Genomic DNA, 24,461 nt, shown 5'->3' with positions numbered 1-24,461 from the left:
GTTGCCTCTCTAAACAGTTAAACAGATGTTATGTCCGAAAGTGTGCCCTATTCACTATAAAGTGCACTATTTTGGAGGTGTCCGAAAACAGAGTGGACAATTTTCAGTGCACTCAAACAATCCCAAATTACACTGCAAAGAGTAGTGTATGACCCATATACACTAACAGATATCAGATTACCCATAATCCACTGGGTTGTTTGGTAAAATCCCACATGAGGAAGAGTTTGAAATAATTCCCTACCCTCCTGAATTCAGTCCCCTATAATAGTGCTCTATACAGTGAATAATATAGGGAATAGTGAATAGGGAGCCATTTCTTTCAGATAAAACACGGAGTGTGTGCTTCTGTTTGGTTGGAACAAAAACCTGCAGCCACACCGGCCCTTTGTGGATAAGATTGGTGACCCCTGCTCTAGCACCTGCAGCTATTGCAACATTTAAGTTTGTAACAAAAAACAGCTGAATTCAGATTTATATCACAGGGAGTCAGGAGTGGGTGATAATACAGGATTGCCAAAGGCTTCTAAAGGCTTATAATGCCCTACATTTAAAGGGGACATCTACGATTGTGGGGAAATGCAGTTTGTTAACGTTCTGAAGGTAACATCTTTTAAAGGTGGAACTATATGTTTGAGGGGGAAAAAATGGTTGTTGTTTGTAAGTGCCTGAAGTTGAAATTTTCTATAAGTTTTTACTCATTGTTTTCACTAACACAGAAACTAATTTGTAACGCGAGTTATTTTTGTAGCAGTTTCAGCAATGCAGTTAACTGTCTCCCAAAATTGGAGATATTTCCATCAGAAACAGCAGAAGTAAGTCAATATTACACACGTATGGACCAGGAATAGAGCAATATCTTTGTCTCAATTTGTGCTTTTGAATGCAAGGAGTTGCAGATGCCTATGCAGAAGCCTTTTCTGTGCCATGAGCAGATAGAGAGAGCAAGCCTAGCATACTGGGCCGAGACAGCTTGTTTATTTACTCGTTTACTAACAAGGGCTTAATAAACACATTATACCATTTTCTAGTATGCAACCAGACTGGAGAGCTAGTCAATGGTGAGGAAACATTTGAATTTTTAATAAAGTGTTTTTTCATTACAATTTCAAACTCCCTTTTAATTACTTTAAAATCCAACAGCACTTCTCTGCAGACTGGCAGCACATCAACTGCTTTATTTGTGTTCTGATGATGTTTCTGACAGCGACTCTTGAAGGGTTGTGCCATATCGTTGGAGTGGTTTTTAACCACTACTCAACTCAAAACGCAAAAACAAGCCGTGAAATAAATAAATAAATGGGAAAAGAAATTCACCCTGCAAACAAAATATCACATGGAGACTGCTGTTTTGATGCACAGTGGCTTGCAAAAAAGCAATAATCCTCCTGGATTTAGTGTCAGAAAATGACATGCCAGATCATGACATTACCTGATCTTATAAGACTACTGAAACTGCAGTCTATAGAGGGTTTAGATGTAGAAGATAGACTGCAGTTCAGGTTAGGATCGCAGAACTGGAACTCTCAATGGCTTCTGCAGACCCCATGATTTGCAATACAGGCTAAATACAGACATGGAAGAAGTGAAGAAGATGGGGAGGAGGTGGGATACAAATTACATCGTGAAAAGGGAGAAGGTGACAAGTGTATTTCTAGGACAGAATGAGAAGCAGGGATACGTTTCAGCCATGGTCTTTCACTTTTCCTTCAGTTAACCAACCATTCAGATGTTCAAATTTTAAAGAAATAATCTAAAAAATAAACATGTATTTCCAATTGATGCTGAGATTCGAACCATGTTGTGTCATGAAAAGGAAAGTACTTTTGAGTCTTACCTTGATGGCATCAGCAGCCTGTGTGTAGGAGTGAGGTCCATTGATTAGGCTGCTTCCACTTGATTTACTCTCACTGTATGAGGGTGAAGGCGAACTGGGAGTGAGAGTCATTGCCCCAAGAAGACTGGACCCGCCGTCCTTACTGTCAGTGTACAAAGATAGACAGTTTTATCTGAAAGAGGTTTCCCAGGAGGGAATTTGCCATTGCTTCAAATATCTTTACTGCAGATTCCATAATAAAACTGACATATAATGAACATATATGTTACATGATCTAACCATTCTGGTGCTCTAAATAAAGAAATTAGAGAGAAGATGAAGATCTTGAAGTTGCTGTAGCACAAAACCTACACCCCACACACCATGGAATAGGATGTGCCGGGCTCTAACTGTGTGCAAACTTGGATGACAAAGAGAGGATACTTACGGCAGACTGGTTGTGGAATTTAATGATGAGGCTTGACTGTTTTGTGATTGGCTGACACTGCTGAGGGCGGTATCTGAATTGCTTTCTGCTACTACTGCACTGTAGGCTGGATGATAAACACAAGTTGCCTTGAGCAAACATTCAACAGCAGTATTGTTGCCTGATGTTCTACAGGAAAAGTCACAGATTGCCAGGATGCCAAGATGCCTGTTACTTCCACAGTAGCAGAATATGAGTTACACCGGTAACTCTAGTTGAGTATGTTTATTCTTGTAATTTATTATAATAAATAATTATTAATTATTCTTGTACTTTGAGTATATGAGTAAATGTAAATATTATATTACAGGAAGAAGCAACTAACTGCCTACAATTTATTTATCTAAACAGTAACAAGCAGGACAGCTCTTTATTAAACCAAGATTATAACTCTTAAGAGTTGCCTGTTAGTTTATGTAAGTTAGCGATTAAGGTAAGCTTGGGTTAACTTGGCTATTAACACATGAAAGCATTAAGCATAGTAAGTTAGGTCTATTATGAATGGTTAATCTTAATTTTAAGGGCCTTTGTAATGGAAAATCAATAGCTCCTCACATTTGGATCTTGATGTAGTACATAAAAAATGTTTTAAAGTACATTCAAAAACAATGCACATATTTTGTAAATCAACCTACAGCAGTTAGGTCAGAAAATCATGGTTTTGGAAAAGTAAAAATGAAAACTACTTTTACAGTGAAATAAGCACACAAAGTGGGAGATGGGTGAAAGCCAGCACCTTGTAATAAATGACAACTGTCCACTCACTTGTGCCGCTGTTCTGCTTCTGTCCACTTGGTGGGCGTGGGAGCACAGCATTTCCCACACTTGCTGAACTTCCTGAACCGGAGTTTGCACCGTTGCTCCCGATGACTCCCACGCTGCTCCCCTGTGCCAAGCCCCCTACCACAGGGCTGGGGGTTACCAGGGGCAAAGACTGCACAGCAGTCTGCGTAGACCCAATACCTAATATCCCACTACTGACACCCACAACACCAGGTGCTGGTCCCAAGAGACCCACAGCAGGTACACTTCCATTGGCTCCCAAAGTAGGTGCCCCTCCACTAGAATTTGTGCTGCTCACACCCACAGAGCCTAGTAAGCTGATAGACCCTGTGCCAGAGGCCGCAGCCTGCGCATAAGGTGCGGTGGTGGAGTTTCGCAAGGGCCCCGCCAAGCTGTTCATGGATGACTGCATCCCTGAGAGGCAGAGGCTTTGAATTTGGCTAGCACCACTTGTTGCTGTGACAGTACTCTTCCCCAGGCCCAGGCCCAGGCCCAGGCCCAAGTTCTGAGCCAGACTGGAGACTGAAGCTGGCCCCAGAGGAGGCTGCACCTGGCAGCTAGGAGTGTTGGTGTTGGGTGGGGAGGAGGCAGAACTGGGGGTGGGGAGGAGGACATTGTGAGATGTTGTGGAAGCAGCACTGGATTGGGAGTTAATTGTGTTTTTAGGCTGGTTCTGCTGCTGCTGCTGCTGGCTTTGCTGCTGGATGGCAGAGCTGTAGCTGCAAGAGTTCTGAAGGAGGCCACTCATGCTGCCCAGAAGGCTGTTACCTATAGTTGCCGAGCTGCCACTGCTGGCAATGGTCACCATAGACACCACTGAGGTCGAAGAGGCTCCTGAGGATGAGGAGGAGGAAGATGACAAGGATGAGGAGAGAGATGATGGGTTGCCATTCTTCACAGGAGACTGAATGTGGTGGGGGAAAAAAGGAAAACCAGCATTAGTTAGTAGAAGAACTCTGCTCAGCGATTTCAAAGAAACATACACTAAACTTTTTACAAAAAAAAGTTAATTTTACAAAATTTTGGAAATAAAAATATACATTATTCTATTCTTGTAAGTAACATGTACCTTATGACAACTCTCTCAGATGTATCACATTTTGATACTTTTAGTTTGATTTTGTTGAGCATTTCTTATGTGTGGCTTGAGCAGCTCTTGTGTGTGCTAAGCCTTACGTTATGTTCCATGTAACACGTCCTAATGCATTTTTCCTTTTAATTACCTGGCAGAATTCGCTGTCTGTGGAACGTCCTCGCTTCTTGTCATCCTCCGAATTCTCCAGGGAAGAAAATTAAAAAAAAAAAAAAAAAAAAAAAAAAAAAAAAAAGAGACATAACTAAATGCAAACATACATTCGGACACATATATAAGAACCACACTAATACTTAAAGAAATGCAATATTGTATTTCAGCTTATTAATAAAGTCTTACGTAGCTTTACAGCCTTGTAAAATGGTATGCTTTCCTGAAATGCTTAAAAAAAAAAAAAAAAACACAATAATAATAATAATAATTTGTACAGAGTAGAATGAAGCAGGATAATGGCAGTGCTCACCGTAGTGCAAGTAGCTGGAGAAGGGGGGATGGGGGAAGATGAGGTGGTGGAGGTTGGTGTGGAATTGGAGTGTGGAAAGCTTTCATCCTCAGTGTGAGCTGGCGGCGACGTAGCAACCAACGACTGGGCTACAAAGAAAACGTGAGCAATGACATATATAAATGTGACAGAGTACAAGGGAAATAGCAATGGTCATTGCCATTTATATTTAAAAAATAAATAATAAATAAAATAATAAATAAAAAGTAATCTATAACCTGAAATGAAAAAAAAAACAACTAATTTCACCAAGTCAGTTCTCTAAACAAATGAACCGTGTCTTAGTATATTGTCAACAGTCTTGATAAGCATGCACTTTGATGTTGATAAGATAGACTACGTGCTTAATACTATTTACTAACAAGAAAAATAGTTTTATAATTATCAGCACATCTTACTAAATACCATGAAAGAACTCCAAGAACCAGGCCTTTAAAAATACTTACGTATATCTTCCAGATCTAAGTCATCATAGAGGAATTCATTCTCCTCAAAGTCAGGGTCCTGAGAGGAATCTAGATAGTACTCTACATCATCTTTAATCTTGCGGATGGCATCCACCTGTACAGAGTCATTGTCCAGCATTCTCAGAATGGTTTCCAGCATACGGATGTGGTATCGGTGCCGCTCTATCAATCTCTTCAGCTCCTCTATCCGGTCTTGCTTCTAAACAGGGATAAAAAAAATAAAACAGAACCCAAAGTGTCATCCATCAACATCAGGATCAAACATATATCAGCAAAAACATTGAAATTTATCCAAGCGCTATAATGTGGACTGGGGGGGTTATGGGATTATGTCTGAAAGAGCACAGAATTAAAGAAGGCATATAGTATACCCCTTTTCAACAAGGTAACAGTTCTCTGGGGTCTTAATGAAAATTTTGTAGCAGGCTTTTTGTTCAAAATAACACAAGGATCAAACACCACAGCACTGTTCCCCCATGTCTAAAAAGCCCTGTTCAGAACAACTGGTTCAACGCCTGTTCCTTTAAATTAGAATAAGCCACTAATTATTCATTCATTCATTATCTGTAACCGCTTATCCAGTTCAGGGTCGCGGGGGGTCCAGAGCCTACCTGGAATCATTGGGCGCAAGGCGGGAATACACCCTGGAGGGGGCAGCCACTAATTAGTCAGTTGAAAATGAATCGCAAGGAGAGAAGTAATTGAGCAGTTTTTTTAGACATTTTTACTTGTTCTCCTTCTTAGATCTCATTTTCACCATATTTAATCAGTACACTTATTTGTCCATTCTCACAGTTCATCTTAACACTCTCACGTGAATGCAGGTCCAGCGCTGTGATTGGACATGCTCAGACAAGGAGGCAGGACATCTCTAAAGTCTATGCATTTTAAATAAGAAATAACACATTTATCTCAAGTTATCTGACTTAGGCAAACCATAAAACTGTGTTGTCATGTTTCAAAGTTTGTAGGTTAGTAGGCACTACTACAGATACTCAATTTCATGTGATAATGCACTGAAAAGGAGTTTTTCATAACATGTCTGCTTAAATGCTCCGCAACTACTCAAAAAACAAAGTAAAGAAGTTCTCATACTAGGAGGACTAATTACAAAATATGCTGTGGCACAATATTGCCAACAATTTTTAAACCTCCCCAAAGAACGCTCCAATGACTCAAAATTATCTGCAAGTTAGAAATCCCTACTATCGTAGGTGTTCTTAAACAAAACTTAAAATCAGCAACCAGGTGCATCTGTAAAAATACTTGTTTGCTTTCTGAAAGAGAAATCATAATTGTTCCTCCTATTTCCAGGCGACTGCAGGACATTATATCCAAACTAATGATCTTCCAGCCATTCAGTCTTTTAAACAAACAAGAGATGTGCAATGCCCAACATGCTTCAACATGCCCTTTCATCTGACTTTACCCCTCCTGCACTAATAAGGTGATATAAATGAATGGAACTGACCTCTTTATCCCCTTTCTTTTTCCTGGTCTGGGCTGAAAGCGATTCCACCTCGCTCTCAAACTGGTCCACCTGCATGTTTAATGTGTCTATTGTAGTCTGTAAAATACAAGTACAGAAGAAATGCATGACCAGATTAAATTTTGCAAATATATGAAGTCAAATCTTAAATGAGATGAAATGTTTAGATGTTATAAACAGAAAATTATAAACTGAATAAAGCCTTGAATAGACACTTGTAATTCTTACCGTGAGCCACTGTCCAACCTCTTCTTTTTCCTTTTGTGCAGGGTCTACTTTTTGAGCTAAGCCAAGTCCCTCTTTGGAGTATGCTTTTGTTTTAGTTTCCCGCTCCACAATTTTAAATCGCTCCATTTGCTAAAGACACAAAGATGCAGAATGAGTTAAATAAAATGTGCTTGAGGAAACAAAGCACTAAAATGGGCGAAGTGTGGATTGAACATGGGCTTTGCAACAAGAGTAAGGAAACGTACATTGGAGAGTAAGGTATTTAACAATAAAGAATTATTAAGCCATTACTGATTGAAAATACATTAAATATATTTTAGCTGTAAACTTATTTTTTCCCCCTTGAGATCTGCAAATCATGTTCTCCAATTGTAGAAATGCAGTTAATGACTTTTTTTGTTTGTTTTGTTCCATACAAGCATTTTGCCATCCAGCATTTTATTACTTATTTATTTATAGCTGATATACGTTGCATACATACAGTGATACTTCAGCTTGAATTTTAGAAATTAATCATTTCTTCTTTAGCTTATTGTTTTCAGCTGCCCACACAAGAGACAAAGCAGGAAAAAAAATCATCTGATTAATTATACTTTTTATCTAACTAGCTCAAGAACCCCTACCTTTTTACTGTCACTATATACAGTTTCTGTACATTAGTGTGGACTTTCATTTAATATGCAGAAGATAGCACATCTGGGAAAGTGAAGGCGTGCCATTTTTGTTTTTATTCCTCAAAATTAATTCAACATGTGATGCTTCAGTTTCTGAAAAGGTCAGCTAAATTTTAGGCCTGAGTGCCGCTGTCACTTTTGATCTTTAATGCAAAGTGGACACTACATGACTTTTAAGGGGTGCTTTAATTTTTTTAAGAAAAAAAAAATTCCTAAGTAAATTAGTATTTAAGAAGGAGGGAATGTACTCTGAGAAAGGGCTTTGTAAGTAGATAGAGTGGTGCAAGTAACGAATTCCAGAGGGTAGGTGCAGCAACAGTAAAAGACTTGCCTTCAAAGCTATAAGACCAGAATCAGAGGGTTTTATTTTGTGAGATTGGTCATATGGAAGTAGTAGTTTAAAAAAGTAGGTGGCTACAAGACCATGCGGGGCTTTGTAGGCTAACAGCAGGATTTTACAGCACACACACACACTATCTGTTTAAGAACTAAGGGAAACATGAGCAGATGTTTTAGTAGGTACTAAGATTCTAGCTGCAGAATTTTTAATACATTTGAGAGAGCACTGAGTTTTTCAAGCTAAAACATAAAACAGTGTTTCAGTCCTCTAAACAAAATGTACAGAAGGCAAGTAATAATGCAAAAATGGCAAAATGCAGTATTAGGGATTTCGTTTGTTGGTCAGAAAGGACAACAACCACCGAGTATCATTCACAGCAAATAAGTGGTCAGTGTTGGCTGAGGCGGCTGACTTGTTACCAATAATAACAGTTAACTCTCAAACACAGAAAACCAGTATGGGATTTTTTCTGTGGGACTGATGTTCATATAGATTTTACGGTGATCAGCAAAGCAATTAAATTTGAGATAGCAAGGACAGAATTTTTCCCCACTCTGCAAAATATAGACAGTGAACAACAGAGGGCCAAAATCAGAGCTCTGGGGAACATAGCTTATCACTTGCAATATGTTGGCTGTCAATTTGTGTGTCTATACACTACATGAGCACACGTAGACACAGCTCACTCAATACCATGTAAGTATTCCTGCTTATTGTAATAATCTACATTGAGCAGTGTGTTTCATTACACCACATACTACACCTGATATATAGCATATAAAACCATGTATTTTGCAAGGGAGTAAAAATAATATATTATAGCCATATTGTAATTTAAAATAAATAAATAAAAATATACATAAAATTAAATTTAAAAAAAAGATACTGTAAATGCTCACTCACCGTCTCTATGAGTTTGCGGTTGTCCACTAGCTGCCTTTTATCTTTGATCTCATTGGAGGCCACCCACGTCTTAATCTGGTCCCGAAGGCGCTGCCAACCCAGAACAATTGCCAAAGGAAAGAAAAATGAAAGAAAAAGGGAAAGAGAAATAGACATGGGGGGAAAAGCAGGGAGAAAGTTTGAGTACACCTGAATCCAGCATGCAGGGACTCGCCCTGTGAGGCCTAACAATATTGACCACACACACACACACGACTAGGGTAGCGACCTCATAGCAACCAAATATGATAAACACACCTTGAACAGCAAAATTAACCATATAATATAAACCAGATAAAACGTTTGTTCTTAGCAGTTGAAATGTTCTTCTCAGACACTTGCTTCTGTCAGCATGAACAGTATTTAAAAAACAGTAGGCATTTAAAATGGAATATTTTTTTAAAACCAATTGCTGTCTGCTACATTTTCTGCAGTATAAAAAAGTTGCTTACCACACAAATTTTGATGCAGTCCCCAGAACATATAGACAAAAAAAATTAATAACTAAATAAACAAATATAAAATCTTATATAGTTCAAATTCAATCTGAAGGGAAATCAATGGTGAAAAGCTTGACTGTGTTCTAAGAGTTCTTTTTCGTGCCAAATTCAAGCAAAAGATGACGAAAAAAATGTTTTATTTAAAAATGATGAAAAACATACTGTGTCTGAAATAGCTCCTTATTTTTTTTTCTGCGCATCAGAACCCCAAATGTAATCCGTAATTTGAGAATGATGTTGAGGGCCCTACAATCTCCCATACTGCACGTATTATTTATAGTAATAATTGTAGCTCACTACATGACCTGAATGTGAACCAGAATAAATTTTAAGTTTAATTTGTTAACATGCAATGAAAAGGGGAGTTGTCAAAATACATTTTTCTTTGTTATCGCTACTTATTGAAATAAAAATAGTTCCTCACAATACTAATTAGGTATTAGGCAGCCATATCAGTCACAGCCACTGCTTCCTTTGCCTTCCTTCACTGCTAACCCAGAGTTAGGAACCTGCTTGGATTAGCTAGACTTGACAGGATATGAAGTTTTAGACTGGACAGAAGCCTAACCTTTTACCGTAACTGGATATAAAAATCATTCCATAAAATTATTAAATACTCAGAAATAATCTACAGATATACAGAAATAAAAGTACCTGACCGTTACAGTCCTCTTTTAAAATAATATAAACTAATGCATTAAAGCACACTTAAAAGTCAATGCACAAAAAGTATAATGTGATCAAATGTGTGCAAATTATTCACCTGTAATTTTTTAATCTCTTTCTTGAGGTCAGCCTCATATTTCTCTTTTTGGTTGGCATTGGCTGCATTGTGAAGCTGAGGGGAAGAAGGCACAGCCACAAACACACAGCCACAGACATACACACACACACACACACACACATTGCTGACCAGTACAAAATAATTTGTGCAAAGCATGGAGGTAAAGTGAAAATAATAGCATTGGTATTGTCTCCCAAGCTTAAAGTACATATAATATTTAAAAAGATATTACTTAATCAGAACAAAACCTGCTAAAAAAATGCATAATTAAAATGGAAATAATTTATATGCAGAATGAATAAATAAAAGTAGCAAGCAAGCAACGACTGTGTTTATAAATATATGTATGCTAGAGGGAGCACATAAACATAAATGCTATTGCTTAATCACAGAGAAAGTATGTGGGATTTCTGTGCAGTTAAAATTGATAGGGGAATTAGAAACAGGACAATAATAGCATCCTGTTTTGGATAGAAATATTAATTTGACATGGTACAGGATAATGGGGCTGATTTAGAGGACGATTTGCTCCTCGTAAACAATTATCTTCCCAGTTTATCCTGTGTCCAGAATCCAGTCTTTACTCCTCCACTCTTTTCTTAGTGCAGACGGGGCCACCCTGACTGTATATTGTAAACATGAAACATGTTCAATATTTACGACTCTGAATACTGTCATGTGAAACGCCACGTTAACGTCAGGCCTGAACGCTGGTAAACCATTGAGAGCTGAGCTGGGGTTATTTCAGCACCATCTGCTGTGTTTGTTTACATCCAGGCTGTGTCTGAAACCACTGGAGTGATGTCTACTTAGCTGAGGCAGTATTCTGAAGGAATGGAGGACAGCACAGAGTAGTGTTTGTATTTAATGCTTGTTTAAAATGTTGCCTGCTTTTGTTCCAATATCCTCAAAGTTACAATTATTCTGGCAAGGAAGCATTAGTGTATATGTGCCTTGGCAATATGTTGGAATATCACTGCCTTTAAAGCATGTCTCTAAACGTTACTCGGTTACAAACACCTTTATTTCAAAATGCTGTCTTGTGAGGCAATAAAAGAGCAATAGATATCTGCTTGTTTCTGTTTAAGACACAGACTTATTGTGTGAGAAACTCCCACCAGCTCTCACAATGTAGTAGTTTGCAAGCAATGTCTGTGAGATTTTGAGGAATGGAGCTATCTATTGGTGTGTAATTGGAAAGTATGTGGTGTTTCACTGAGGGCAGATTGAGTAGTGTAAGGACTTTGAGGATTAACAACAATCAAGCACTGAAAAATAGAGTATGTAGAGTGATTCACATTTTTGTTGTTTGTGTTGGATATACTTTATGATATCACTCATCAACTTCAGCGCCAGTCAACATATATATAATGTTACTGTCAAATATGTGATAAATTAAGAGAGAAAAAAAAGACATAAAAGCAGAAGTGGTAATTTGCCCACATTCAATTCGATATTGTCACAATATAAAAGTTCTACATTAGAATTTCATTCAGCTCTCTGAAACTTTTAATGACAGGAGGGCAAGACTGCGACAGATTACCCTTACCTCTCAACAATTTGTCTATTTCAGTGTTTCTCAACTCTGGTCCTGGAGGCAAGCTGCACTGTAATAGTTAGCATGTTTTTACCACGTGTTGAATTTAAAAATGTTATATATTCCTTAAAGGAGCATATTTACTGTACTTGGTCATAAAATGTCCATGGTGTGTGATCATAGATTAAGGAAACAGTCAAAGCTAAAACACTGCTGCCTCTCACAGCATTGCATTCTCCTTGTGAAGTGCCCAGTCAGGAGCGGAGCTCTTATGATCCCGCCCGATTGGAAATTTTAAATACCAATTTTTGTTTTAAAGAAATTAAGGAGTAATAATTGTGTTTGAAAAGCCTCACTTATTCAAATATTTAAATTGGAATGGAGAAATCAAGCTTGGTAGTACACAGCAAATAAGCATTTCACTAGTAGGTAGATGTTCACTTGGTCGCGCGTTTTAATAAAATAGGAAATGGGTGTTGCAAGGCGAGTTTTGTTCATAAAAACCACTACTAGCTTTAGCTTCACATAGCTCTTTAAGGTGGAAATGAGTATTCAGTAAGAAGCTGTACAAAAATCACAAATATGATTCTTAAATGGACACATTTAAGGTGGAACTAAATGCTTGAATATGAAAATGTAATGTTACAAATGGTTGAATAATACAATTGGTTTATGTGTTGTGTAAATAACAGTTGCTTCAAAAAGTTTCAAAAGTCAGAGCGCTAGTTTCAGCTGTTAAGGTGGAACAGAGACTTCAAGAACCAACGACTCATAAACGAACATTTAAGGTGGAACGAAATGTTTGTCTACGAAAAGTTTGGATAAGATCTGCCCCTCCTAAACGGCATTTATGGTGGAAAGGAAAATCGATAAGTAACACCAGCCTTGTGTAGTCGAAATATTTCAGGTGGATTTGGACAGTAAAGGCTTGTAAATACAGGGAAATGGTGGCCACATTTTCACTTTTTGCATAGGTAGATGTTTTAGTGAAATCCTGAACACTTTTCTCTGTAAATATGTTGATTATGGCACATTCTTCTTAGCTATTATGGCCCAAGTTCTTAAATTCATTTCTTGCTTGTTCGTTTAGTTTTCCTCAAACTGGTAACCTGCTTCACGTCTGGGGAGGAGGCAGACAGCTCTCTATACTTTTGAAACTCTATTATAGTTTTGATTTTAAACGCTTGGTGTCAGTATTACAGATTGCTCCTTTAAGTAAAATCAATTAAAAACTGCAACTTGAAAAGTAATTATGAATATTTCATTGTTCAGAGAAGGTTTAGACCTGCCATCTACAGGCAACAGAACATAACTGGGGCACAATTAATCACTATTAATTTGATTTTAATTACACCTTCTATCCAAAACAGAACATGTTTTTTGTCCAGTTATCCAGTCTTACTGAACACACTGCCTTCTATACACTTAACCAAAAGTTTGTGTTTAAATGTTACTCATAAAACAAGAGAAAGTTATGTAAAAATGAAGAAATCCATCAATTTAAAAATACATAAATATAGAAATGAATACATGCACAAATAATTTAAATGTTCTATATATTAAGTTACATTTGTACTGTAATTTATATATTTATTTGTATGTTCCATCCTAAATAATGAAAAAAATGTTCTTTAAAAAAAACCGAACTAAAATATACACCACCTCTTCAACCACCACCAACAGTACTGCTGCTAGTAATACTACTACTACTAATAATAATGATAATAAACAACTATATTGGCAAAGTTTTAGTGATAAATCTCACCTTTTGCCAAATGTCTTCAAACTGCTCCACTCCTTCTGCTACTTTTTTCAGACATCGATCAATTTCTCCTGAGGACAGAAGATCAGGGGAATTAGAGGTGTATTTGAAGGTATGGAGTTTGATCAATGTCAAAAGTTAACTTGGGTTATCAAATATTTGTGCACACATTTAAATGTAAATATCATTACCAGCAACTGACAAATGACACCATTTTTTAAAAATCACTAGTTCATTAAACTAAACTTTGCAATTAAGCAAGATGATTTATGTTTATTTTGCTAAGTGCCTTAAATTAGATTTGTTTTATATTCATTTGATTTTAGAATACAAATGATGGCTGTATTCCAAAAACTTCACAGGAAAAATGTTTTTAAAGGAATACATTGTAAGAATTTACTTTTTTGGGTCTCCAAACCACCCCCTACCTGCTGCTGAGTGTAATTCAGGTTTACAGTACTGTCGTGAAATCAGTCTCTCTCTCTGTCTCTCTAACGACTAGCTTTCTTTTTCTCTATCTCACTCACACTCAATCTCAGTCACTCTCCCTCTGTCTTTCTTCTACTCTTGATTACTCCAAATCTCTTCTCTCTGGTATTAATTCCTCTTCTCTCCATAAACTCCAGATGGTCCAAAACTCAGCAGCCCGCCTTCTTACCCACACCCGCTCACATAAACACATCACACCTGCCCTTTAAAATTCTTCACTGGCTCCTTGTTAAATACCATATTCAGTTTAACATCCTCATGTACAAAGCCATAAAAAAATTTGCCCCCTTCTACCTCTCAGATCTTCTTCAGCCCTACAGATCCTCCTGCACCCTTAGATCTTCCACCACTAGCCGACTATCCAATCGCTCCGTCTCTGAAACTCTCTTCCCAAATCCAGCAGTCAAACTCTCTTATTTTAGGTCCCAGCTTAAAACTCATCTATTCTCCCTTGCCTTCAGCCTCCCAGTGCCATAAATGTTTGCTTAATCCCCCCATGTTGTCTTTGTTATGTTATTTGTCTGTTGTGATGCATTCCCTGTAAACTGTAAGCGTTGCTTACCAGGGCGCTGCTCTCCCCCGTCTCTCTGAGCAGGATGCTCAGTTTGGCTTCGTTATAGAAGCTGTTGAATTGTGGGTGAATTTTTTCAAATTTTGTGAGATAAATTTCTCATAATTATTTGTATTTATTACACTCCAAGAAAGTGCAGCTCTGTCTCTACAGTGCCGCTGTGGCACTGCTGGCAGTGTCTCTCCTCTCTTTTTACTTCCTCCTTGCTCTCTCTGCCATATAATGTCCATAGGGATACCAAGCTAGACTCTTCTTGTAGCTAGGTAACCAACCTACGAGATTTGTGCCGTAAAGCATTATGCATTTCTTGTGAGAGCCCCGTGATTCAGAAGTTGCTTAGTCTAGTAAACCAGCAGAGGACCCGGCCTAGCAGCCACAGAGGCTCTATTCTCCCTATTACAGCTCTGTGGAATATCACAATCATTTAGAACCTGTAATTTTAAGGTAAAAATACTACATAATGTTCCTTTGATATGTGACAGATTCATATAAAAGAATGCAATAAACACAAGGAGGTAAGACTGAAGGTATAAGATCCACTGACAGTTCCAACCACTGGCTAGGACTCCAAAAATCACTTAATGTTACCAATCAAGAGAGGTTTAAGGCTTGCACATGCTGCCCCCGAAATAAGGGAAGACAGACAATGCTTCTTTTCGAACTGCTGCTAACATGCTATCATTGGACAGTGCAATACACTTAAAGGAGTGTGCTAACTACCCAAATTTAACATGATAGCTAACAGACACCTTAACCGCCTAGCATCTTGCTGAGTGATGGATGAGGTCAGTGGCGTATTTAGGCATAAGCAACACATGCTACGCCTCAGGACAACATTGTGCCATGTAAGAAACAGTAAGCAGAGGAAACTGCCACTCACCCACTAATTACAATGGCAATTTAGTGCCATTTGTTAAAAAATTAATAAAAAATTTCAAGAATATAAAATCACTGCAAACTACCCAAAGGCATCTCGTTCCATCTGTGTGTCAACACTGTTTCATGGTAGAGCCAGGGAGGCGTCTGAATAGCACTTATAGTAGTAATAATCATACATGGGATAAGATGTAAAATATCTTATGCCAATCCATTAGAGCTTCATATAGGGCCCACCCAACTCCCTTTCCACAGCTAGGGCGGTCACGATAATGAAATTTTAGCCGATGATTGTTGTCATACAAGTAATTGCGAATAAAGATTTGTCTGTTTTTTTAACCCCCAGTGTTTTAATAGGCCTGTATGCTTAATGATAGCGTAATAATGTACACACACTTTTATGGTAAAGAATGTAAGTTTATTGAACAGTTTATTCATAAAGATAATGTAAAGATATCTGCCCCTTGCCCTGTCTTTAAACTAAAATTTTATGTTGGAAAATGATATTTGCAAATTCTCAAAATAAGCAAAAAATCGAATCAAATGTACTATGGCTTAAACATTTGTTATTTACTGGCTTGGTATATTCTGGGCAAAGAATACTAAGGGTACGTTCACATAGCAGGTAAAGAGGCCCAGTCATGCGTGACATGTATGTGTCGTTCATGTGGCTGTGTGAACAGCACAAATCTACAAATCAAGCATTGAATCTGACATTTCATATCAGATTTGGGCCACTTTCATATGATCCAAGTCCATCTGTGGAAATCTGACTCTGTCTGAAAGGCCAGGTCGGAATTCATGTGATTGTATGCCACTCCGGCTGCTGAGAATAATCTCCAGACTACAGTCCAAAGCATTTTTCCCCTGGTGTTTAGGAGGTGGAAATGGCCAGGTCAAAGGATTTCCATTTTGTAAAAAGATTGGGAAACGAAAAACCTGTGAAACTCCTGAAACCAGGTTCCTATCTTTCATTTATGACAAAATAAAACATGTGGAAATTTGTATAAAAGGTGTTTTTTTTTAATAAAACAAACAAGTGAAGACCTTTTTTTTTTTAGTAGTTCTAGATCAGTTTGATATTGTTTATGTCGGTATGAAGCTGTATAAATATCTTGGAAATATTAAACTCATTATGTCTGTGCTCATCATCTTCTCTTTTGAGACTCGTGTTTGTGAGAGACCCAGGAAATTTGCACTTACAGTGAAAGAAAAATCAGTTCACGTTTTAATATTCTATAGGGTATTTAATTAATACTATGTTTTTAACATAGAACTCATTTGGAATAAAGAAAGGGGAGGTTTTGTGATATAGCGCTGCAATAAAACACCAGTCCGGTCCCATTCCCTCATTTAAAAAACAAATGTGCTTTGTATGATTTCTCAGCTTTTACAGCCACTGTTTAATAGCAAATCTGACTGTTCTGACGAGTTGTGCTACCTTACAGGTAGATACACGTAATTGATATCCTGTTTGTTGGGATTGAAATAAAATATAATATGATCGCAGTAAGCGCAAACCATCGCGGTTAGCACAAATAATCGTGATCATGCAATTATGTAACAAACATGACAGGTCTACCTGCAGCCACAACATTCCTGTAATTTTGTCCAATTAAATTTTGCTTAATTAAGCCCATGACAAGACCTACCATACTTCAACTAGGTTTAATAACAAATAACAAATTACCAGTCCAAAGAAATTGATCTAAACATTATAAAGGACAGAAAAGCAGATAATAAGAGAAAATCTACAGAAACCCACTGAAAATGTTAGCAGAAACCACCACTGCTGCCCTAAGACCTGTTTTGTTCTATACAAGTATACATTCATTGGCTGGAAAAAAATTTAATATTCAAAAATGTAGTACAATTTTGTAATTGTTATATGCTTACCAGTACTCATAATCAAGTTAATTCCACAAAATTAGTGAATTAGTGCTTCACAGAACAATTCACACACCTCCCTGCTCACAAATGAGTGCATATTACTACGCGTAGCTGAATGCACACAATAGAACTGATGTCTATGTATACAGATTATAACCCACAGTTCGTGTAACTTAAATCAGCATAAGGGATAATATAACCAAGGAAGAGAATGTGTGTTATACATCACATTCACACACATCAACATCAACACATCAACATAATCAGCCATCTCCTTGTTTGTACACTCAACAGTTCATTCTCTCAGTTCCACTGACCATACAGGAGCAATTATACAGTGTAGTCAATCAGTTGCTCTGCTTACTATGTTTTGTTACTTTTCAGCCATCCTTCAACTATCAGGACCCCTATTGGACCACCACAGAGCAGGTTTGATTTCTGTGGGTTGTCATTTTCAGTGCTGCAATGACATTGATGTAGAGGCAGTGTTATTGTTCATCAACCAAAGATATCCAACCAACAGTGTCCTGTGGGCAGCATGCAGTGACTACTGATGAAGGATTAGAAGACGACCAACACAAACTGTGCAGCAACAGATGAGCTACTTTCTCTGACTTTACATCTACCAGATGGACAAACATATTAGGTGTGTCTAACAGAGTGGACACAGTGTTGAAACTCTAGCAGCACTACTGTCTCTAATACATTCATACCAATGTAACACACAACCAAAACATCAGTGTCACTGGAACACTGAGAACGATCTATGTGCCAAATCAAATCCTATATGTGGTGGTCCTGATCATGCAGAGTAACACAGGCTACAGTTTGTAGTTATAGAACCTCAAAGTGTATGTATAGTGGAGCAGAAAAAAAAGCACAGTGAGTGTAGAAACAAGGAGCTGGAAATAATTGTATGGCTGATTGGGGCATGAAACCTAACCCATATGCAACCAGTAGGTCTAAAATATTTTTGTGATTGTATTGTACAGAAAATATGGAGGGCAGGACTAATAATGCAGAAATGAAAAAAGTTTTGTTCATAATATACAACACTGGTATCAGTGTTTTTCTTGTTCATTTTATTCAAAAGTAAATACAAGATGATCCACCACCAAAGAACAAAGAAGACCAAGAATATCTTTTTGATTTTAAGAATTACAATTACTTATTTATTCAATGTAACTGGTTAGTGTAAAGCACACATGACGAAGCCACTGTTCGTGCTGAAGAACCTATTCTACTTTGGTCCCAGCTTGGAACTATTTTTTCTGCTTTGCCAGATTATGTCATTGGAAATGCACCGAATGGTTCCAAATTTAGTTCACGAACTGGAACTGTTTCCTTGTTGGTGCAAAAGCGCTATGTGAAATAGGCATGAACAAACAGCAGAAGGTGAAATAACATTACTAATCACACATGCACGTTTCAACATTAGGAATCACTGGAGATATATTTATAAATAAAATAAAATTAGAATGAAGTAGATGTTTATTTTAGGACACCAGCCTAATTTCTTGCTTTGAACATGTAAAACTGCTCTTTAATAAAGCAAAAGTATTTCTCATCTGATAACAGACTAATCAGATGAATACTTTAATAACAAAAGAATCAATAGTTGCAGATCTCAAAGTCACTCACCTTGAAGTTTTCTTTTATCAGCCATGACTTTACTAGGACACTGTCTTCATGCCTTCTTTCACTGTAGTAATAAAACAGAAATTCAAAATTACAAAATATTTATATTTAAAAAAATATTTGGCAGTCAAACAATTCCTTGAGATTAAATACACTCATTATATCTTGTCAAAAGTGAAAGCAAAAATAACACTCAAAGACATTCCTTTGGAAGGCTAAACAAAACACAATATTACTACAGCATAACAGATTCTGCTGTGCAACCTTCTGAATGATTTAAAACCATAATAAACTCTCATGTTAGCACATCATATTTCAGCAATTTCCCTCTGAGATCAAAAGTATTTCTGAATCATAAATTTAAACATTAAACGTCAGTTTCTAGGCACCAAGCATAGGTTAAAAACTATTCCCAATGTCAGTCAAATGTCAAATAAATGTCAAATAAAGTTAAGACTTAAAAAAAAGGGGGCTGCAAACACCCGTGCCCTCATAATATCCTGTGCAAGAGAACAATTTGCTAATGCAGCAGGTAACCAGCAAAGTGACCTTGAGCACAAGCTATCTCTTGCATATATGACACCATCATACAGGTACTTCCCCTGAATCTGTGATGAAATCACTCCAGGATAGCTTTCATCAAATACAAAATGCCTTTGCCAAACTTAAACATCTCTAAGACCAAGATTATATAGTTTGGTCTGAAACGTGCCCTACTTTTAAATTTTCCACGAATGAGGGGACTATCCTGGAACAGGTAACTTATAATTATGGGTGGAGAAAGATAAAGAGTTGTCCGACCACATACACAGGTATTTATAAGTTGTATTTATAAGTTATAATCAAAGGTTAAGGCCAAGCTTGGCTTTTTATAAAGAAATCATTCTTCTTTTAGCCATGCAGCTAAACTCACTTTTGTTCAAATGACTGTTCTCCCTTTGTTTGATTATGGTGATGTGATCCACAGACTGCCATGCAGATGTGCACTTCAGAAGTTGGATGTTCTTTATCATTCTGCCATCCGATTTCTTACAAATGCCTCTTTAAGAACACATCACTGCTCTCTGTTTAATTGGCCCTCTTTACACACTCGTCATAATATACACTAATAACATACATTAATTTATAAAACTTTTAGGACAGACACACTCAATTACAATCCCTATAACTACCTGAATCTGTTAAGTTCATCCCCAGGTCTTCTTTTTATATCAAGCTAAAAGTCCCTAAAACATACTCTTCCTATGGCTCCTCTTCATTTCAGTCCGCGGCTGTTTAGAGCTGGAACACTCAAACTGGAATCTTTTATCTTAATTTCTAATTTCAAGAATCACATTAAGGAGATTCTCGATTTAACATTTACTGAAAGTTTGTTTCATCAATTTATATTGTACATATGTATGTATATATGTGTATTAAACCCACTCCTACTGCTTGCTAGGCTGCCATTGTAAATAAGAACTTGTTTCTAATTACTAGCCCAATAAATAAAAGGTTAGAAACACTGATCAAATACAGCTCAAACACAAATAGAACATAGAAACCTCAAATGATGCAGGTTTTGCAATATCAGGGACATCACAATTCTGAATCTTGAATATTTAGAAACAAAGCATTAAACTGGAAAATTTTGACTTGGCAGTAAGTGAAATTAGAGTATGTTTCTTTTTGACATGGATGTACTCATATGGGAACTGTGGATAGATGCCAGTGCCCATAATTTCACATGTACATATTTGCTTATGCTGGCACAAACATTTCATATATGAAATGTAAAAACTTTAAATCCAGATTCAATCTAGTTGATCAAGCCTGAAGGTCCGTCCACATGGATCCATTTATTTTCAAAAATGGAGATTTTCCTCTTTCTGTTTTTGAAAATATCCCCATCCAAATGAATACAAAAACAGCTGCATTATCATGCTTGTTCAGTAGGGGCCCATAGTACTTCTTAGAAAAATATCAAAGCACAATGAAGCATGAGAGAAACAGTGGTTTAATCAGAAATCACTACATAATCCGTATGGAGGGCACTATGTAAGTCAGGCAAGTACTGGATCTAGACTTTAATAGTCCATTATATATTTCTAATACAACATAATTTATATTTATTTATTCATACATGGGAATTTGAAATCAAGTGATATCTGAATATATACATTGTACTTTTATGACTTACATTATTCACTATATAGGGAGTGAAGACCTGTTTGAACTTCAGCCAGAAACAGGCAGGCTGTGTGATGTCAACATTTCCGAAAACATCAGTTTTCTTTTGTCCACACAAGAACAATGACAATGGCATTTTCAAAAAATCTCCACCTTGGAGAGTGTTTTCAGCGACCTAACACATTGTTTTCATTTGGACAGGAGGCAAAAAAAAAAAAACAAAAATAAACAAATCCGTGAGGCCAGAGCCTTATAAACATAATGTGTCTCTAAACTGAGACATTTTAGCAGTCAGTCATACGAATTATCTGGTTTTCAGGAAACCTCCCCCGCCCAAAAATTATTTAATTTAATTTCAGCCTGAAAAACATTCAAATCTATACAACGATAAAAGCAAATGTATTCCTATTCCAAAACCATTTCAATAACATATACTGATATTATAGTTTTGCTCATGTATTTTGCCTAAATGATCAAACTCAGATTATAATAATTTGCTATAATGCCCACCACAACCTGCTTTGTAAATACTGCTTATATACAGTCATTAAAGATGAAGTAATACTATGACTAATCTTTGTACTCTACACAGGGTTTTTTGAAGAAATTGTTGAATGAGAGAAAAACAATTAAAGGGTTTTAAATTAACTGTTTACTGTAAATTTACTGTAAGTAAATAAAAAAACAAATATGTAAATACTTATAGCCTACAATAACATCCCCTGCAAAACACACTATAGAATAACACAACAAAAGACTGTTTAGAAACTTGCTACTATGACAAAATTGTGGTCCCCTGAAGGTATATTACTCCAGAGTTGCCCTCAAGATACAAGATTTCTCATTTTCATCATCTGGTATAATCTCAGAGAAGAGCTAGAACACTGCTGCATTGAACTACTGCATATTGGGCTGTGTGCACATAGTGACTCCTTTGCTCCTTTTATGCATCAGTTAGCCTTGGGCGCTCATGACCATGTTGCTGGATCATCATCTGTCCTTTCTTTGACTACCTTTGCTAGGTACTATCCACTGCATACAAGGAACAACGCAGAAGAACTGCTGTTTTGTAGATGCTTAGGCAAAAACATTTAGACCATTACTATTTGAGCCTTTGTTATAGTTTCTCTGATCTCTACTCTTGCCCATTTTTCCTACTACTAACACATTAAATTCAAGGAGTGACTATTCACTTGCTGGCAATTATATCCCAGCCACGGCAGGTGCTACTACAATGGCATAGTCATTTATATTCAGTTCACTTGTCAGTGGTTTTAAACAATGTATATACTGATAATCTAAAAAGGAAATACAAGTTGCCCTAGTATTATCATTAGCTATCATACAATATCTGGATTGACTAAACATACTCGTATAGATATGTGAAAAGTTATTTCTATATTTCATAATGTTTAATTCCCAAACATGAACGCAAGTTGAGTGGTTATTCAAATTTGTCTACATGTTTGACTGTTGACACTTTTACATTGCATGGTACCTACTGAACTTGGCACAGCTCAACATGTTTTTCCACCACCAGGTGGTCTCCCACAAAATGTAGCTGGTGACGTTGAAAAACCCTTGTCCTAACAGGTACCTCAGTCTTTGAAAACCATAACAATATTGTTATGTATTCATGTGTTGTATATGATTTTTTGAGAATGAATATGGCTCCATGCCCCAGATCTGCCCAGGGGGCGCTCTGTCAGGCTGCGCAGAGACCTTATATCTTTAAGAAAAAAGTCGAGTGAATTTAGCTAACCATTTCGCTGTGATTGACAAATCTCACTGGCCAATCAGCACTCTACAAGGTTTCCATGTCACGTTTAGTACCCAGTTGGTCCACAAGTAACCAGCAGCGAGTAGGGATTAAAAACGTACCTGTTCCATGTACCAGGTATCAGGTTTGCCTGGTGGAAAAGCAAAAAAAAAAAAAAAGCCAAGCTTAGCCGATTAGATACCATGCAATGGAAAAGCACCATGTGTGATGACTGGCCCTCTCCAGGGTGTTTTCCTGCCTAGTGCCCAATAATTACGGGCAGGCTTAAAGGCCACATTGACCTTGAACAGGACAAACTTATTACAGAAAATGAATAATTGAATGAACAATGTTTCATTCCAAAATGTATTTAAACATTATATAACACACAAATGTAAATATTATTTTGCATTCATTTTCAATTACATATATATGATATGATAAACCTTAAATGTATGTCTGAAATATTACATTGTACTTAATGTGTGTGATGATTGAACTGAATATATCCATGTGGTGATGTCTGAGATTTTTCAGGCTAGCTCTGCTACTTTCATTCTTCAACCACCTCCCACTGGCTTAAAAGTAACCTTAGCATCGAAACTTAATTTACGTTTACAGTTAGTCCTCGGTTGACTTAAAATAAGCAGGATATTATGAAAAGTTCAGATACGTTTATCTAATTTTACCTTGAGGGAAACTAAAGTAACATAGTTAGTCAGTGAGCTGTAAGATTGGTGGGCAACACCTGATTATAATATGTTCCACCTGGTTCATTCAAAGCGAATGAAACGTTTAACTGCCCAACAGTACGGGGAAACTGAGCTGGATATTTAGATGTAACAGTTACATTTAACAGCAATCTCTGCCTGATGGTGAATGGGGGCTCACAGAGATCTGAAGTTAGAGCTGAGGTAGTTAGGTTTGCTTTCCTTCGGTCTGACAGTTTTACAGAGAAACCAACGTCACTCTGTGAGTGCCCACTCCAGACCTCTGATGCTCAGAGACAGTCAGACAGAGATAGGGAGTGACTACTTTTCTATATTTTCTCTTCGCATCCGAGAAAATGTTTAAAGACAGCCAGGGGGAGATACTATTCTTTTCTCTTTTATTATTCGACCTTTTTCTGCTGAAATTACTTTCTCCCTCTCTCTCTCCTTACTCTCCTCCGCGAAGTATATGCTCGGATGCTCAGAGAAAGCTCGACACAGAGAGATACTCTTTCTTTCTCTCTGCCGGAGAAACATCAGAGAACATGCCTTGATAGAGATGTAAAAGAAAGAATGAAAAGAGAACGAGAGTTCACACTTCAACCAGGCTCATCACCTCGTCGTTAAAACCCAACGAAATAAACTGTCTGTGCTTCTCCTCCGAGCATGGGACTTGGTCTCGGTGCTTTAGCGGCTCTAAAGCGAGCTGCGGAGACTCTGTTTGGGTTCAGTTACAAACTGAGAGGAAAAGAGGAGGAAAAAATTAGAAGAAACAGCAGACCATTAAACGGAGCGATGCTCCGGAGGGCCGTTTACCTGCTTTTCCTGAGTTTCCCTTTCCCTCTCTTTATCTCGCCCTCTATTCCAGTCACCGCTGCCCAACTTTGCAGCTTTATTCTAATTTCCTCTTTATTTCTATTCGCCAAACAATCACTCCGCGCATCAAAGATGGCCA

At 37.3% G+C, this 24,461-nt stretch overlaps 1 protein-coding gene across 2 annotated transcripts in view; it reads right to left on the bottom strand.

Moving 5' to 3' along the window:
• Window positions 1-24,461, bottom strand: part of cnot3b (CCR4-NOT transcription complex, subunit 3b) — a 30,975-nt gene extending 6,514 nt beyond the window's left edge. Inside the window, exons 1-14 of one of the 2 annotated variants that reach the window (XM_066675450.1) lie at window positions 24,323-24,381; window positions 22,919-22,947; window positions 18,872-18,932; window positions 13,408-13,475; window positions 10,085-10,159; window positions 8,783-8,872; window positions 6,866-6,994; window positions 6,620-6,715; window positions 5,128-5,347; window positions 4,643-4,770; window positions 4,310-4,363; window positions 3,069-3,990; window positions 2,265-2,370; window positions 1,838-1,979 (exon numbers count right to left, since the gene is read on the bottom strand). In XM_066675450.1, coding sequence (XP_066531547.1) covers window positions 1,838-1,979; window positions 2,265-2,370; window positions 3,069-3,990; window positions 4,310-4,363; window positions 4,643-4,770; window positions 5,128-5,347; window positions 6,620-6,715; window positions 6,866-6,994; window positions 8,783-8,872; window positions 10,085-10,159; window positions 13,408-13,475; window positions 18,872-18,896 — 2,055 coding nt within the window. In that variant the 5' untranslated portion in view covers window positions 18,897-18,932; window positions 22,919-22,947; window positions 24,323-24,381. Of the gene's footprint in view, window positions 1-1,837; window positions 1,980-2,264; window positions 2,371-3,068; window positions 3,991-4,309; window positions 4,364-4,642; window positions 4,771-5,127; window positions 5,348-6,619; window positions 6,716-6,865; window positions 6,995-8,782; window positions 8,873-10,084; window positions 10,160-13,407; window positions 13,476-18,871; window positions 18,933-22,918; window positions 22,948-24,322 lie in introns of both variants that reach the window. The other variant, XM_066675449.1, reaches the window with a different exon arrangement.

This window comes from Hoplias malabaricus, chromosome 6, assembly GCF_029633855.1.
Source record: "Hoplias malabaricus isolate fHopMal1 chromosome 6, fHopMal1.hap1, whole genome shotgun sequence".
Taxonomy (NCBI): domain Eukaryota; kingdom Metazoa; phylum Chordata; class Actinopteri; order Characiformes; family Erythrinidae; genus Hoplias; species Hoplias malabaricus.
Note: the sequence above shows the minus strand (reverse complement) of the source record. Positions and strands in the feature narration are given on the sequence as shown.